The sequence below is a fragment of the Salvelinus alpinus genome, chromosome 35 (genome assembly GCF_045679555.1).
Source record: "Salvelinus alpinus chromosome 35, SLU_Salpinus.1, whole genome shotgun sequence".
NCBI lineage: Eukaryota > Metazoa > Chordata > Actinopteri > Salmoniformes > Salmonidae > Salvelinus > Salvelinus alpinus.
This window is the reverse complement of record NC_092120.1, coordinates 10207045-10225205: the sequence shown is the minus strand read 5'-3', so window position 1 is coordinate 10225205 and position 18161 is coordinate 10207045. Positions and strand designations below refer to the sequence as shown.

Here is an 18161-nt window from a genome sequence, read left to right as displayed (position 1 = left end):
GCACCGTCTGGGGTAGTTGTGCCTTCGTTAGGTCTGTGAGGGGTGAAGCTATCGTGGCAAAGTTAGGTAGAAATCGACTGTAATAGCCTGCTAACCCCAGGAACGACTTGACCTGTCTCTTGGTTCGGGGGACAGGCTATTCCCTAATGGCAGTGATTTTGTTTCTTGGGGCTTCACATTTCCCCGCCCAATTTGATAGCCCAGGTACTCCACCTTGGCGTAGCCCTGCTTGCACTTGTGGGGGTTCGCGGTCAGCCCCGCATCCCTTAGCGCATCCACCACTGCCTGTAACCTACAGAGATGGGACTCCCAAGTGTCACTCTGCACAATTATATCATCCAAATAAGCAGTAGAGTACTCACTGTGCGGGTGCAGGACGCGGTCCATGAGTCGCTGAATGGTCGCTGGGGCCCCGTGGAGCCCGAAAGGAAGAACCCGGTAGTGGTATAGCCCCCACCCCCCCACGGGGTGGAGAAGGCCGTCCTTCCCCGGGAGTCCTCTGCCAGTACCCCTTTGTCAGGTCCAAGGTGCTGAAGTATCTTGCCTTCCTCAAGCAATCGATCAGTTCTTCCACCCGGAGCATGGGGTAGGCTTCAAATTTACCGACCTCGTTCAGGCCCCAGAAGTCATTGCAGAAGCGGACGGTTCTGTCTGCTTTCGATACCAGCACTATAGGGCTAGACCACTCACTGTGGGACTCCTCCAGTACTTCCATCTCTAGCATTGTCATCCCTCCCCACTGAACTGCCGCCCTCCGGACTTCTGGTATCCGGTATGGCCGTTTACTCACTTTTTCTCCTGGACGTGTGTGGATATGATGATCCACGAGATCCATGCGCCCTGGCACCTCGGAGAGCACAGCCGTATTCCTCTGGACCAACTATCTGAGCTCTTGTCGTTGGGTCGGGTTGAGGTCTTCCCCCATGGCAACTTCGACAGAGGGCGGGTTCTGCTGTGGCCGGGTCCACGTTACGCACAGCGCCTCTCGTGCATGCCACTTCTTCAGTAAGTTCACATGGTAAAGCTGGAGGGGTTTTCTCCGCCCCGGTTGGTGGACCTTATAATTGACGTCGCCTACCCGCTCGACAATGTCGTAGGTCCCATGCCACGTAGCCAGGAATTTGCTCTCCGTTGTGGGGAACAGCACCAAGACCTTCTCACCCGGGTAGAACTCTTGTGTTTGGGCCCCCCGGCTGTATCCGCGCTCCTGGACGCGTTGCGCCTGGGCCATTTGCTCCCTCACCACTGGCAAATCGCCGTCATCCTCTCCCTCATCTCCTTCACGTGTTCCACCACGCTGCAAAGGGGGGTCGGTTGCTCCTCCCAGATCTCCTTGGCTAGGTCCAGCAGTCCGCGGAGCCGACGGCCATACAGGAGCTCAAAGGGGGAGAAAGGGGGAGACCTTCTTCAGCATCTGCTTTAGGGTCTTATTGAATCGTTCAACTAGCCCGTTCGTTTGTGGATGGTACACACTGGTCCTCAGCTGTTTGATTCGTAATAGATTGCAGACATCTTTCATCACACGAGACATGAATGCGGTGCCCTGGTCTGTCAGGATTTCCCGTGGAATACCAACCCGGCTGAATAAATGGAAGAGCTCCCGTGCGATACCTTTTGCTGAGTAATGGGATTGCCTCAGGATACCGGGTGGCGTAATCCACGATTACCAGGATGTATTGGTGTCCCCTCGCGGTCTTCACCAATGGACCCACCAGATCCATCGCCACCCGTTCAAATGGCACCCCTATAATGGGCAAGGGAACCAAAGGGTTTCTATAATGTGCTGATCCAGTCACCTGGTTTTCTCGGCTGGTCCGTCTGGGCCCCATTCAGCCCCTCCATTCTCTATGTGCTTTTCTTCCTCTCCCCGTGTCCACTCTCTTCACCCGGGCCCCTTTCAGCAGGTCCTGGGTGTTCTGGTGGGTTTCCACAGCGGTCAGCAATTCCTCTAGGCTCTGGGGATTCTGCATGCTCGCCTTATTCTTCATCTTGTATGACATGGCATGGCCCAAAGGTATCGATCCAGGGCAGCCTTATCGATTATCGGGAGGGACGGTACATCGGTCAGTAGGCAGCCCTTGGTCAGGCACACCAGGTCGCTCATCTGAGCGAGGGGGGAGAGGTTCGAGTCAAAGGCCCAGTCATGGACCAGTTTTGCACTGCGTGCGAGGCTGAATCCATAATGGCTCAGGATCTCACGTTTGAGTCTCATAATTCGCGGCCTGGTCGGCGTTCAAGTCGAAGTAAGCCTTCTGGGCCTTCCCAGAGAGATAGGGCGCCAACAGCCTGGCCCACTTGGGCTTGGGCCATCCTTCCCTCTGTGCCGTCCTCTCGAAGGTGCACAAATACGTTTCCACGTCATCTTCCTCCATTAACTTAACCAGGAACTGATTCGGGCCAGACTCCTAAGCCATTCCCAGCCTTCAACTGGGCTACCTCCGCTACCGGTCTGAGGTTTTGTTGGCGCTGCTCCTCCAGTGCTTGCTCCTGGAGAGCCTGTTGCTTCTACTGGCTGAGGATAAACTGAGCCACCTCCATGGTAATCTCCGTACGCTCGACCCCATGGCACCCAAAGCTACTGAGATGCCCGCATTCTCCACCATATGTGGTAAACCGTGGGGTGTTGGGTTGAGCGTGCAGAGATTAACACAGAGACAGGGAGGTTCTAGTCAGCAAACATGACTTTAGTAGGCAATAAAATAAACATAACAATGAAATCACTTAGGTTTGGCTCAGTCCTTCTTTTCAGCTTCTGCTCTGTGTCAGTTTCTCTGTTCTCCCCACGGTGTGCCATAGTGCTCATTTTATGTGGCCTCCACAGCTGGTTGGCACTTTCCCCTAATTACCTCTACTTGGAGCCATGCGTGTCAGGGAGCCCAGTTCTTGTACTCCCAGCAGAGGGAGCCAACGTCACGGCACGTACCTCCCCTCTATCACCAACCCTCGGGATACCAGACCAAGATGAAACCAGCGCTATGCCATGTCGGTTTCCCTCGCCTCTGCCCCGCTCACTTATAGACATGCAGAGACAGAGCACGTGAAATGCAGAGAAAGTACAACTTAACAGGATGCAACAGTTGTAACCTATTTACACACACTTCTCTCCTCTTTCTATATTTCCCTGTATCTATACAGTTGAAGTCGGAAGTTTACATACAGCTTAGCCAAAGACATTTAAACTCAGTTTTTCACAATTCCTGACATTTAATCCTAGTAAACATTCCTGTCTTAGGTCAGTTAGGATCGTCACTTTATTTTAAGAATGTGAAATGTCAGAATAATAGTAGAGAGAATGATTTATTTCAGCTTTTATTTCTTTCATCACATTCCCAGTGGGTCAGAAGTTTACATACACTCAATTAGTATTTGGTAACATTGCCTTTACATTGTTTAACTTGGGTCAAACGTTTCGGGTAGCCTTCCACAAGGGTCATTGTCATTGTCCATTTGGAAGACCCATTTGCGACCAAGCTTTAACTTCCTGACTGATGTCTTGAGATGTTGCTTCAATATATCCACATAATTTTCCTTTCTCATGATGCCATCTATTCTGTGAAGTGCACCAGTCCCTCCTGCAGCAAAGCACCCCCACAACATGATGCTGCCACCCCCGTGCTTCACGGTTGGGATGGTGTTCTTCGGCTTGCAAGCTTCCCCCTTTTTCCTCCAAACATAACGATGGTCATTATGGCCAAACAGTTCTATTTTTGTTTCATCAGACCAGAGGACATTTACAATTTGTCCCCATGTGCAGTTGCAAACTGTAGTCTGGCTTTTTTATGGAGGTTTTGGAGCAGTGGCTTCTTCCTTGCTGAGCGGCCTCTCAGGTTATGTCGATATAGGACTCGTTTTACTGTGGATATAGATACTTTTGTACCTGTTTCCTCCAGCATCTTCACAATGTCCTTTGCTGTTGTTCTGGGATTCATTTGCACTTTTCGCACTAAAGTACGTTCGTCTTGCTCAGCGGCAGGACAACAATTTTTTTACCTTGTCAGCTCAGGGATTCGATCCAGCAACCTTCCGGTTACTGGCCCAACGCTCTAACCACTAGGCTACCTGCCGCCCCTAGGTGCACCTTGTGCTGGGGACAATGAAAGGCCACTAAAATGTGCAGTTTTGTCAGCCAATACAATGCCACAGATGTCTCAAGTTTTGGCATGCTGACTGCATGAATTGAATGTTCATTTCTCTACCATAAGCCGACCTCCATCGTCGTTTTAGAGAACTTGGCAGTATGTCCAACCAGCCTCAAAACCACAGGCCACGTGTAACCACGCCAGCCCAGGACCTTCAAATGCAGCTTCTTCACCTGCGGGATCGTCTGAGACCAGCCACCCAGACAGCTGATGAAACTGAGGAGTATTTCTGTCTGTAATAAAGCCCTTTTGTGGGGAAAAACTCCTTCTGATTGGCTGGGCCTGGCTCCCAAGTGGGTGGGCCTATGTATGTTGCATATTGCGTTTATATTTTTGTTCAGTATAGTTCCACTTTGACATTATGGGTTATTGTGTGTAGGCCAGTGACAAACAATCTCTATTCAATCCATTTTAATTTCAGGCTGTAACACAAAATGTGGAAAAAGTCAAAGGGTGTGAATAGTTTCTGAAGGCACTGTATTTTGTGCTAGCACAGACTAGCAGATGCTTCTATATATCCTTTTCACTTGCTTGACCACTGAATATTTCATATTTAACCATGACCTTTACATCAAAGCCAACGGGTAACAAGAAAACCTTGTCTTGTTCCACTACAGACTAGGGAAATCATGGAGAGCTCTGCCACTGTGCCACCATAGCATTGGATGTTATTTCCTCTGTCTATCTTAGCATGTTTCCATCCACAATTTTTATGCGAGTAAAGTCATATTGAACAAAAAGACAGCTTTGATGGAAACAGGAAGTTTCGGTACAATTTTACAAATGCCTACATAATTTGCTCGTTTGACATGGTGGGATATTTTTGTGTCTGTAAAATGAAGTATGCGAGAAATGACGGTGGAAACTCAGCAAATATTGAATAATAACCATGATATCGAAGCAAACTTAGAGTCACTCAATGATAAGGCGGTTGGTCTATGACTCGGGAAACTATGCCATTTATTAAGCTAAAGATTAAATACATTCTGATGAACTTCACAGGGTGGTGAAAGTGGACGATGAGCTTGATGCTCCTTTCCAACAAATATCGAGGGTCTTGACATGATGAACGATGCTTGACTGTCATTTGACAAATTAAACTATTCTTGCTCTTATTCATAATAATCTCATTATGTAGACTAGCCTACCCGCACTGTATCTGCAAGCTGTTGGCTCGAACGCACGTGCCAAGACCAGAGTAGACACATTTGCTATTTAAAGCAACAGTTTTTGTGACAAATCTATCAGTAGAATTGAAAAAGCGATGGAAACACATTGAACTTTACGTTTTTATTCGGTACATGAAAACGTTAGTGAAAAAGTACATTTTGTGTGCACTATGTCATCACATACTGATTTTTATCCGCAACAATTCAGTTTGTTGGAAACACCACTGGTGGGAAAATGTGCATATTTTCTTTATGCAGATTTTGGAATATTTGCATGAAAATCTGTCATCAATTGGATGGAAACCTAGCTATGTATACATACTATTTCATTTTCATCTATGGTTAATATTGTTGATTTTCATCACAATTTTTATCTACTTGTTCCTGCATTATATTTCCTTCCTCAGTTTTGCTAAAACAGTCCATGCAAGGGAGGGGTTAGTGGTGGGGAGGGAGGTCCATTAGTGAAAGTGTGGGAGTCTGTCATGTCAGCCTCCTCTCTGGTGACCTCTAGCCCTGCACCTCTCTCAAGTACAGATTACTGCACCACTCCTCGGGGCTCCATGCTAATCAAAACTAAGTGTGGCTTTGGCATTTATTAATGTACTGTTGTTTCCAGTATTGGACTATTTTAGGATAAATAGGAGTACCCCCCAGTACAGCCAAGATATATATAGTATATATGTCGTTAATTAGATTTATATCAATGAACATATCAGTAAAGATGTCATGTTACAATAGTAATGGGTGGCTGTTTTCCAGAATATCACCACAAAAGAAGCTCATATAAGGTGCATTTTGTGCAGCATGAACAGATCACTTAGTTGGCAAAATGAACATGGCATTGGGACAGCAGTATACCCTGCTGCAAATTAGGTTTCTGTTATGTCTCACTGTTGTTCCCATGAGATGCTGACTGGGAGGGAAGAGAGTTCCTGAGTGAAAGAACAACTCAGTTTACTCAATCTGAGTCAGCATACTTGCGTACTATTGTTTGTACAGATGAACGTGGTACATTCAGGCATTTGGAAATTGCTCCCAAGGATGAACCAGACTTGTGGGAGGTCAATTTATTTTGATTTTCCCATGATGTCAAGCAAAGAGGCACTGAGTTTGAAGGTAGGCCTTGAAATACATCCACAGGTACACCTCCAATTGATTCAAATGATGTCAATTAGCCTATCGGAAGCTTCTAAAGCCATGACATAATTTTCTGGAATTTTCCAAGCTGTTTAAAGGCACAGTCAACTTAGTGTATGTAAACTTCTGACCCACTGGAATTGTGATACAGTGAATTATAAGTGAAATAATCTGTCTGTTAACAATTGTTGAAAGAATTACTTGTGTCATGGCACAAAGTAGATGTCCTAACAGATATGCCAAAACTATAGTTTGTTAACAAGACATTTGTGGAGTGGTTGAAAAATGAGTTTTAATGACTTCAACCTAAGTGTATGTAAACTTCCGACTTGCTATTCACGATTATCATTTGGCTGACCAATTACCGTCATCCAAAATCCATGACAGTCACAGGCCTATATACACACACACACATCTCTCTCGTCAAATACCAGCTCCAACATGTCAAATGGGGTTAGAGGCTATAAATTCAATTTTTTTTGCCTCTAGTCATTTTACTTTTTTATATTCTTATCAGAGTGGCTCTGCTACAGAACAGCAACAGGATAGCCTCTGCTGAAGGCCAAATTCTATTATGCAGATTATCTAAATTACATTGATGTCCCCAGTCATTGAATTCCAAAGACATACATTGCTTAATTACATGTGTGGAAATTGGCCTATATGGACAGGATAAATTGAAATGTTTCTTACAGAAATATGCAAATCATATGCATACCCATGGTAGCTATTCAAAGGGAACAGTTGAGATTATGGGGAAATTAATAGACTAAAGGACAACAGTTCACCTGACAAGACAATCCAAACATTACTGTTGATTTTATGTGCATTTTACATTTACTGTACTTTGACACATTTGTTGGTAATGAAATCTGAAAACACTGGATACATTCAGTAACATAAGAAAATTCTTGGAAAATTTGGGGTAGGTGCAACATAAGACAAATAAGGGTTTAAGTGAGAGGACTAACTGGTGTCTCCAAATGGTCACACACCTCTCCAAAGTGTGCACAGTTCCTAAGTAATTTCAATACACTTATGACTAAAAGACGAGTCTTCAACTATAAGGTGCTTTTTTGTCTCCTAGATCTGCCGTTGAGGAACTAGAGCAAGAACACTTGTTTGGAACATAGCCCTGCATCCCCGCCTTTACACAGTTACTGTTAACACAATCAAAAAACAACCCATTATAAATCACAATCTGGGTCAGGTGGGCATAACTTGAAAGCTTGTTCTATTGCCAACATGACTAGCAAAATTATAAAATATGATCTTAGAGTGCTAGGCTTTCTCAAGACAATCCAAAACAGGTCATAATTGGTGAGCATAGAATGGAGTCATGAGTGCATTCAGATGTGTGGTAGACCGGAAATCTTCACAATACAACAAACATGGTCTCATTCTGTTCAGTACAACCCAGGGTATAACGCCATAACATCTAGTACCTGTACATCAAACAGTGATTATAAACGTTGACACTATATTACAAGTTTCATATGGTAATGTGAAGTACCCACTTGTACTCACGGGTGTTTGGCTTGCTTGTATGACATCAAAGTTGTATATATAACCCTCATCTTCTCATCTTTGAAAATAGAGTCCTCGTAATTTACATTTTTTTTCTTCTAAAGATGCCCAATTAGGGGGAGGGATGGGGCACCTTCTTGTCCTACGCGGTGCAAGTTCAAAACCCATAAGAAGCGCAGAGCCAGAGCTCTGATCTCATGTATAGCAGTCCAATTTAGACTTGTACGTGTCCAAATCTGCCATTTTCAACCCGTATACAGGTAGACAGATACTGCAAATCAACAACCCAATGAAAGGGTAACCATTGTCAAGGTCCAAGAGCCAATTATTAACAATTTGTACCTCTTGACAAAAACATTTTTTTTTTTTGAAAACACCAGCAAGCACTTCTGTTATTTTGACACAACAGCAATTTCTCAGAATGGTTAGAACACTTAGGATGCAAAAGTTTAAACCTCTGCCATCTGAGGATAAGTACTCCCAATACCACAGTTGCAACATTCCATTTGAAGCGGGATGTGGTTAGTCAGCTGGAGAATCAACAATAACTACAGCATGTTTATTCAGCTTTATTATTCAAGAAAAAGTTAAAACATTGAAAAAGCTCTGTTCACTGTGTGCGGCAAAATAAATGCTAGAGTTTAAGGGCCAATAGCATAGTATTTTGTGCACTTATATCAAACAAAATAATAGATGATATCCTATCAGCCATGGCTCGATCAAGTTCTCTGTCTAGCCAGAGAAAACCTCAATAAGCCAGCCTTGGGTTTTAATTGCTGAGCGCTAGCAGCTTCCCCCTCCCTTTACAGCTCCTCTAACGATTATGACTTTTTGCAGTTCTGCTGTCAAGGGACTCCGTAATTGGGTTCATTGATTAAAGCCCAGTTATTACTGACAACACCACCACTGTATGTAATAGTCCAGATAACATAAACAGAGACACGTCTGGTCTCCAGTGGCTGTTCAGTATCTTCAGACACCAAACTGACATGATCTATCCATTTTTGACAGCCAGCTCAGTGAGAAACTGTACACTGGAGCACCATATAAATTAAATTGGCAGTGGACCATAGAAATCATAGAAAACTTTTTTTAATCAATCTTTGCCATACAATAAGCCAAGAGAAAATAGTTCAATTTCTGTTTAGACTTGATATGAACTGAAAAACAAAAAACATTGGAAGCCACACCTTGTGTCCCTTGTATCAGGTTTGTCTGAAAACAAAACAAGCCCTTATTAAACTGGGCGCGGGTAGGAGACAGTACAAAAAGAAATACCCATCCCTACTCAGAAGGGGACCATTCAAAACAGTTGAATGACAAAATGAAAAAAGTCCTTCATCACAATCACTCTTTAGTGTCCATGACCTCTTTAGCGTCCATGCTCTCCATTTCTGCATCATCATCATCATCATCATCCACCTCCAATTCCACCTCCGGCATCTTCTCATACGCCTTCTCAGAAGGCTTCACTGTCACTCCATCCCACGTGGATGTCTCCACCACCAGATCTGACCAGAGAGGACAGAACAGGTAAAGGCGTGTGGGGGAGAAAGTTCAATCACTAATAAAAGTGCTGTAGATGCCTCAAGTTAAGGTGAGTTGACTTACGGCTAGCGTCTCCATCCAGACCCAGAATCTTCATGTAGCCACCATGAGACAGCAACCTCACCAGGGTCTGAGCAGTGAGGCACACCATGTCCTGGACAGAGCAAATATTATGTTAGCATCTTGGTATGTGGAGAACACACTGAAAATGTATTGTTTGATACACTAGTATTATAAATTAGGCCACGACTACTGTCTTGCAGATTACAGTTTAGACAAGCTAAAAAAAATGGAATATTCAGAAAGTTCAGGTTTACACTCTTACAAGATAAGATAAGAGGCGGGCCGGCAGATAGCCTAGTGCTGAGCCAGTAACCGAAAGGTTGCTGGTTTGAATCCCCGAGCCGACTACCTGAAAAATCTGTCGATGTGCCCTTGAGTAAGGCACGTAACCCTAATTGCTCCTGTTAAGTCACTCTGGATAAGAACATCTGCTAAATGACCAAAAATGTAACGGAGCGAGGCCAGCAAGCAAGTACCTGTTGCTCCAGGTTCATGACAGTGAATACACGGTAGTGTCCATTCTCACAGGGGTCTGCGATCCCAGCTGAACCAGGCAAGAAAAGCCCTGATGACAGCATCTGCAAGCTCCGCCTGAAGGCCACATTGAGGGCTAGCGGCTGTCTGCTGGGGTTGTTCATGACTGCAGAGTGACCCTGGACAGAGAGAGAAACTGAAAATCTTCACCACGGAAAAACAGAATAGGCAGGCAGCATCTTGTGCCAGTACACATATTGACTGTTTCGTTTCAACGCTAAAATAGCTGGGCAGGCCATTTCTTCAGCCTCGTAAAGTGCAGTTCGCGTGGGTAATAAATGACACCTAGAGACCCTTGAGTGCGTCTCCAACTGCTGAGCAGACCAAAACCTCTGCTCCAAAGGAAGCTTGTCAGGAACAGGCCCACTACATGAGGTTCAGGAAATCCAAATTAGGCCCGCACTGAAGTCTAATGAGCACACTAACATATGGGAGTACTTTTTACACCTCTTCAGGTTCAACAAACTTTCCAAAGAAGACAACCAGTTTGCTTAAATAGGGTCAGGACAGACATACAACATAAATCGATAAATTGAGTGTATGCAGACAGTTGTGCATGGGGCTCACCAATAAGTCCAACATCCAGGGGGTAAGGGGTTCAAACCCTGGGAAGCGGGTCCTCAGGTCCTTCAGCAAACGGACCAGGACTTTCACCCTGATAGGACAGAACCAGACCACATACACAAATTGACATGTTTGGATAGGTATATTTAACATCAACAATATTTCCATTCATTCCAAAATTGACCATTAAAAAAATTAACTACTGATGAAGCCATAGGTGGGTGGGTGTTCGCAGTGGCAGCTCACGTGGAGTGGGAGGCATTTTCTTCAAACCAGCGAGCGTGGCGAACAGCAGCCAGGGAGTTCTGCAGGAGCTTCATATCGACTGTGGAGAAGGGAGACAGACAGAATCACTCAATATATCTGGCTAAACCTGATGACATTGATGTTTTAGTCCCTCATGTCAGCTATAACAGCAATATTTCAGCGACTGGCTTCTTCGATCAGAGGATACACAGTAGAGGTGAAAGGTTAACAGCTAAACCATCTCCACATCTCTGGTTGCCTCCATCCCACCATCCATTGTAAGAGTGCGACAGTTAATCCTTGCTATACGTACTGTGCACATCAGGCTCCAGCTTGCGCATGTTGTGGGGCACGGTGGCAATGAGGATCTTCACGGTGGCGTCGGCCGAACTGATCTCAAAGCCCGTCTCGTTGGGCAGCATGGAGAGTACTGGGGAAACATATTAAAAAATACTGTAGATTACCAGTGTAATCATCTCAGAAAACCAGACCTAAAATCGCGCATAATTGCACCAGATACTTGATTAGGTTCTAAGACCGATGATAACGTAAAGAAAAGTGATGTGCATTACCTTCCGAAGGGTCCTGTGTGCGTAGGGTCTCCACCACCTTGGTTCCCAGAGCAGTCACTGTCTCCACTGGGAGAAACAGTCATATTAGTGGTCAGTTGACCGTGTTCCATCCACTACCCCATTTCCTCTGAGTAGCGATCATCACGTAATAGTGACATTAGAAATGCATTTAGGTAAAAACTTACCAGAAGGCAAAATCTTCAGAATGACAGCAAGGTCTGCAACATTGTGTCCTGTTGTCATGGTGCCTTTCTTGTAGGAGCCTACCTGTCTCATTTCCTCAATTTCCTAGAGTTAGAAAAGTATGAAAACAATGTCACATTCAACTCAACTAACTGTTTTGAAATTCCCTCATCCCTGCATTTGTGGATTCACCAAACTGTATTTCTCTGGTGAGATCAAATCTGACACTGTAGTACGTACCACTTCATCAGCCCCAGCTGAAACGATGAAGTTATCAATGACGTTGGTAATTTTGGTGACCAGTGACAAGATGGATGACTAGAAGAGAGAGAGAAAAGGTAAAGCTACTGTCTGACGGCAGTTCTAACGTGCTAGTTTAACTGGAGTCATCCTGGACACTGGTTCAAAATTGTTTAACTTCTTTGGGGTAGGAGGCAGTATTTTCACATCCGGATGAAAAGCGTGCCCAGAGTAAACGGCCTGCTACTCAGCCATAAAAGCTAGAATATGCATATTATTAGTAGATTTGGATAGAAAACGCTGAAGTTTCTAAAACTGTTTGAATGATGTCTGTGAGTATAACACAACTCATATGGCAGGCAAAAACCTGAGAAAAAAAATCCAACCAGGAAGTGAGAATTCTGAGGCTGGTCAATTCAACTCTGCTACTATTGAAGATACAGTGGGATATTGGTAATGATGCACGTCTAAGGCTTCCACTAGATGTCAACAGTCTTTAGTACCTTGTCTGATGCTTCTACTGTGAAGTGGGGCTGAATGAGAGGGGATTGAGTAAGGTCTACCATGACCTGAACATGCGGTGACCATGCGCGTTCATGTGAGAGCGAGCTCTGTTCCATCGCACTTCTGAAGACAAAGGAATTCTCCGGTTGGAACATTATTGAAGAATTATGTTAAACATCCTAAAGATTGATTCAATATTACGTTTGTCATGTTTTTACGGACTGTAATATACCTTTTTTTAACTTTTCATGATGTAATATACCTTTTTTAACTGTTTGAATGATGTCTGAGTATAACAGAACTCATATGGCAGGCAAAAACCTGAGAAAAAATCCAAACAGGAAGTGAGAATTCTGAGGCTGGTCGATTCAATTCATCGCCTATTGAAATCCCAGTGGAATATGGATCTGTTTGCACTTCCTACGGCTTCCACTAGATGTCAACAGTCTGTAGAACGTTGAATGAAGCTTCTACTGTGATGTTGAGCCGGATGGGAGCTGTTTGAGTCAGGGGTCTGGCAGAGAGCCAGGTCCTGGTCATGCGCATTCCACATGATATCGACTTGCGTTCCATTACTTCTATAGACACAAAGGAATTCTCCGGTTGGAATGTTATTGAATATTTATGATAACAAAATCCTAAAGATTGATTGTATACTTAGTTTGACAAGTTTATTCGACCTGTAATATAACTTTTTGAAGTTCTCGTCCGAAGTTCGCCTGGACCTGCACGAGCGTTTGGATATGTGTACTAAACGTGCTAACAAAAGTAGCTACTTGGACATAAATAATGGACATTATCGAACAAAACAATTTATTGTGGAACTAGGATTTCTGGGAGTGCATTCTGATGAAGATCATCAAAGTTAAGGGAATATTTATAATGTAATTTTGTATTTCTGTTGACTCCAACATGGCGGAGAAATTTTGTTTCTATCTGAGCGCCGTCACAGATTATTGCATGGTTTGCTTTTTCCGTAAAGTTTTTTTTTAAATCTGACACAGCGGTTGCATTAAGAACAAGTGTATCTTTAATTCTATGTAAAACATGTATCTTTCATCAAAGTTTATGATGAGTATTTCTGTTATTTGATGTGGCTCTCTGCAATCTCTCCGGATATTTTGGAGGCATTTCTGAACATGGCGCCAATGTAAACTGAGATTTTTGGATATAAATATGCACATTATCGAACAAAACATATATGTATTGTGTAACATGTCCTATGAGTGTCATCTGATGAAGATCATCAAAGGTTAGTGATTAATTTTCTCTCTATTTCTGCTTTTTGTGACTCCTATCTTTGGCTGGGAAAACGGCTGTGTTTTTTTGGGACTTGGCGGTGATCTAACATAATCATATATTGTGTTTACGCTACGCTGTAAAGCATATATATTTTTATTTTTTTATTTTAAATCGGACATGATGGGTAGATTAACAAGATGTTTATCTTTCATTTGCTGTATTGGACTTGTTAATGTGTGAAAGTAACATATTTCGCAAAAATATTTTTGAATTTCCCGCGCTGCCTTTTCAGCGGAATGTTGTCGAGGGGTTCCGTTAGCGGAACGTGTGTCCTAGAAAGGTTAAGGAGAAGTGCATCTAAAATTCCATGCAAAACACTTGTATTTTCATCAACATTTATAATGAGTATTTCTGTAAATTGATGTGGCTCTCTGCAAAATCACCTGATGTTTTGGAACTTCTGAACGTAACGCGCCAATGTAAACTCAGATTTTTGGATATAAATATGAACTAAATATGAACAAAACATACATGTATTGTGTAACATGAAGTCCTATGAGTGTCATCTGATGAAGATCAAAGGTTTGTGATTAATTTGATCTATATTTCTGCTTTTTGTGAATCCTCTCTTTGGCTGGAAAAATGGGTGTTATTCTGTGAATAGGCACTCACCTAACATAATCGTTTGGTTTGCTTTCGTCGTAAAGCCTTTTTGAAATCGGACACTGTGGCTGGATTTACAACAAGTGTATCTTTAAAATGGTGTAAAATACATTTATGTTTGAGGATTTTTTTTATTTAATTCTGTTTTGAATTTGGCGCCCTGCAGTTTCACTGGCTGTTGAAGAGGTGGGACGCTACCATCCCAAGTACCCTAGAGAGGTTAAGAAACACTGGTCTATGAAGCACACAGCTGGAGTGAAGTAACACATAGGGCGCCACTAAACTATGGAGTAGGCTGCCACCAAGTGTCTGAAATCAAACTGCCATAAACACACACAACTTGTTGAGCAGTTGAAATCCACATCCCTGCCACAACAGTTCTTGCCCGAGAACATTGCAGACATGCCAGATCTTTCAACATATTAGGTATTTGTAATGGGAAATTATAGTAACTATTTTCCTGTATTTCAGTTACTGTGGATATGGATTGATAAATAAATGTTTATTACCTAACTAGGCAAGTCAGAAATTTTTTTATCCGTCATGTAATTTACTTGCATAAAAAGGTTGGATGGAAACCTGATTACTGTGTGATTCTGTAGCAGCAGGGGTGTATTCATTACGACGATTCCAAACAGAAAACAAGTTTCTATTTGACAAATTCAAGTAGGTCCTTCCCCATTTCGTTCCATTTTCTTATTAAAAGGTAAACTGCTTCCGCTGCAAGACGTAATGAATATACAACCCTGATGTTGTGACTTCCTACAAGCCTCTCGGGCTTGTGTTTAAAGAACATTCGGTACGGTGTGATTAATATAGAAGGGCCTTCTCAGAGAAGGCTTGTTAGACATTTTCTCTGCTCCTGTTCTGGAGGTTTCTCTCCTTTGCAACTTGTAATAAACCAGATATTTTATCAATGACTGCTTCCTTTTTTCTTCACATGGAAATTTCCGTTACAGTATTTAACATATCAGCTAACCACATCATATGATATAGCAATTGATGCCCAGTCGATTGACTTGGCAGGCTACCATCGGTTGATGCAATGCTGCGCCGGTGCATCTAATTCGGGCAGGAAAGAGACCATTAACAACATAAGGGGATATTATTCCCAGCTTATATTGCAGACACACAACTAAAAAAGCCACTTGCTGCTGTAGTGTCTGGTCAGGCCACCTCACTTGAATTACTCCAGTTGTACAGTCTGCTCCATGTGAATATGTTTAAAATAGTAAATGGTCATGTGTGCACGTGTGGTTAGTCACAGACCTGTTCAACAGAGGTGGGGCCAAGGTCCTGGTTCCTCTTCAGTAGGGCCTCACTGAAGGCTGTCTCATCGGGGGCAGGCTTCAGGCGAGGGAAGGCTATTTCACACTGAGACATGGGTTAATGGATATTTATTAACACAATGACGGAAAAAATATAATCTCAGTCATCATGTTGTATTATGTAAGTAGCAACATCTTCCCATCAGTCCAATTATCTCTAGTAGAAGGAAACTCTGCATCTAAAGAGTGCTGTGGAGCAGGGTCTTGAGAACAAATGTGGAAGCTCAAGGATGGAAATATTAACCACAACTTGTGTTCAATACATCAACATATGTAATCTCTTTGAAACTGAAATAAAATACTCACCACGTAGAGGTCAAAGGGGATGTGAGGGACAAATGGGCGAAATCTACAAACGGACAGGGCCATTTCACAGATTACTTTTATAAATGCATTTGAATTTCAATGCATTTCATGAGTTGGTTTGAGTTGAAATATAATTTACCTCAAACATTACTATGGGCGCACACTTTGCAATGTTCAGTGTGGTGTTCAGGTGCTTACCCTGGTACAGGTCCTCCCCCCCGAACCCCAAAACGGCCACCACGGCCTCGACCCCTCTCGCCTCTGGCAAATGAAAACATTCATAAACTTGATTCAAAGTATTGAACACAAAGCAACGTATGATGTAACATTAAACGACGCTCAAAGTGATGTATTAATAAACAAGTAAGGGGCGTGCTCTAGCACAATAGCTAGCGAGTTCCCTAAACTCTGTACACAACACGAGGTAACGTTACGCTTACGACGCTAACGTTAGCTAGCTAGAACACATCGAACGAAGTTTTAACTAGTGGTTAAGCGTGGTGAAATGCGTTTGGTAATTTATTATTGAAAGCTATCTAAATCACATACGTGTAAATATATGTACTTTACCTCATTATGTGAGACGTTGTGGAAACTTCCTTGAAATCGATATGGAAAATGTGCACTTCTGCTGCTAGGAGTGTTCGACCCGGCTGCGTTGGCTTGTTAGTGGGTGTGGATTCTTCTTCTTCTTCTTCTTTGAGGTTTAATGGCAGACTACAACCTACTGTGTATTGCCGCCACCTACTGTTAGAGGTAGTGAAACAAAAGTATTATATTGCGGGAAAGCTGTGGGGGGGACCCCGACATCATACAATATTCAGTAACTAAATCAAAAACATTCCCACTCCTTCAGTCACAGTTCAAATAACATCCCTACACAGCCTCAGGGGCATGTGAGGTCGACAGGATTCCTTGTAATGCCTAAAATCCACAAGTCCCAAAAAACATTGAGCCACTCTCACAACAATGCCTACTTTCTCAGATTTTCTCTTCGTTTACACTGTGCAGTTGATAACCAACGCAATAAACGCTCGAGTCTCCACCTTCTTAACATGCAACAGGTCAGGATCCCTCTGTTAACAATGAATATTCACTGGTGTCTCCACTCCTACTACCATTATTTCTTCAACTTCACTCCTTTCTTCCACTCTTCTCACCACCTCCGTAGAGGAGTCATGCTGGACAGCCCTTATTCTTGCCACCTCTGTCTCCTTCACACTAACAGAGCACTTCGGGAATTCAGGCCCATGTTCACCACCATAATTGCAGCATGTATGCTCTGCTGGCAAACGATACTCCTCTCATCTATACACACTTGACCAAATAAATTGGCATTTATCACACTGCATGGGTTTGGGCATGAAGGTTTTTACAGGGTCTCTCACAAATATACATGAGAAGGGAGAAACTCTTCTTCAAAAAACAATATAATGAATAGAGTGGGCTTCCTCACTCTATCAACCACGTGGGTCAGATGGTGAGCACCAACCACTTGATCCAATTCGTCACATATATCCTTTGCTTCTAGCACCACCCCAGACATACCCCCCCTTGATAGGCGCCCTGCTTCAAAGATCCACACACTAACATCCAATATCTTATTGAAGCGCAGAGTATGCTCTGTCTGTTCTACTGATAGACAGAAAACCTAAATAAATCCACTTCGTGTTACGCTCACCTTCTCCAACGCATCCACGATTTTCAGACTTAAAATGAATCTCCCAGGTAACTCCATCAATTCAAAACCCTCACTCTCACCCAAAAAATATCAGAACTAGGCTTGGATTTACCAACTTAAACTATCACTTTACTTCACTTATTTCCTTTCGTATTCCAATCCTTCTCATCTCCACTCGACGTGCCATCTGATTCAAACAGAACATCCAGTTCCACCATCTTCCCATTAGTATTTTCCTGTTGACAGCGGCTTCTGCTTCTTTGGATTTTTATGGCAGACTACATCCTATAAGGTGTATTGCCGCCACCTACTGTACAGGTTAGTGAACGATATGTTCACTATGCAGCAATGACTGGTCCACCATGAGAATGCTGGCACTTCCGTCTCCTTGTCGTTTCACTTAATAACGCCTGATTTACATTACAAAAGGCACATCTCAATAGGGCTCCAGGTAAGTCATGAAAGCACAAGTGATAGCACTTATTTTTTCAACAAATCAATACAGAAAGTAC

General features: G+C 43.2%; 1 protein-coding gene across 1 annotated transcript; it reads right to left on the bottom strand.

Annotated features, from left to right (window-relative positions):
• Positions 1 to 8524: 8524 nt before the first annotated feature.
• Positions 8525 to 17891, bottom strand: LOC139564032 (interleukin enhancer-binding factor 2 homolog). The gene is made up of 14 exons (XM_071383227.1): positions 17650 to 17891; positions 16539 to 16715; positions 16167 to 16229; positions 15969 to 16011; positions 15604 to 15708; positions 11926 to 12003; positions 11688 to 11790; positions 11503 to 11568; positions 11244 to 11360; positions 10931 to 11009; positions 10688 to 10775; positions 10063 to 10239; positions 9587 to 9677; positions 8525 to 9486 (listed from the first exon to the last, which is right to left on the bottom strand). The coding sequence occupies exons 1-14, from the start codon at positions 17661 to 17663 to the stop codon at positions 9323 to 9325; spliced, it is 1365 nt and encodes a 454-aa protein (XP_071239328.1). The 5' UTR covers positions 17664 to 17891; the 3' UTR covers positions 8525 to 9322.
• Between the last annotated feature and the right edge of the window lie 270 nt (positions 17892 to 18161).

Coding starts and splice junctions, on each gene's coding strand:
- LOC139564032 (XM_071383227.1), bottom strand. Junction 11,569..11,687: donor TCTGAAGATTTTGCCTTCTG/GTAAGTTTTTAC, acceptor TGTTTCTCCCAG/TGGAGACAGTGACTGCTCTG. Junction 11,010..11,243: donor GCTGGAGCCTGATGTGCACA/GTACGTATAGCA, acceptor CCTTCTCCACAG/TCGATATGAAGCTCCTGCAG.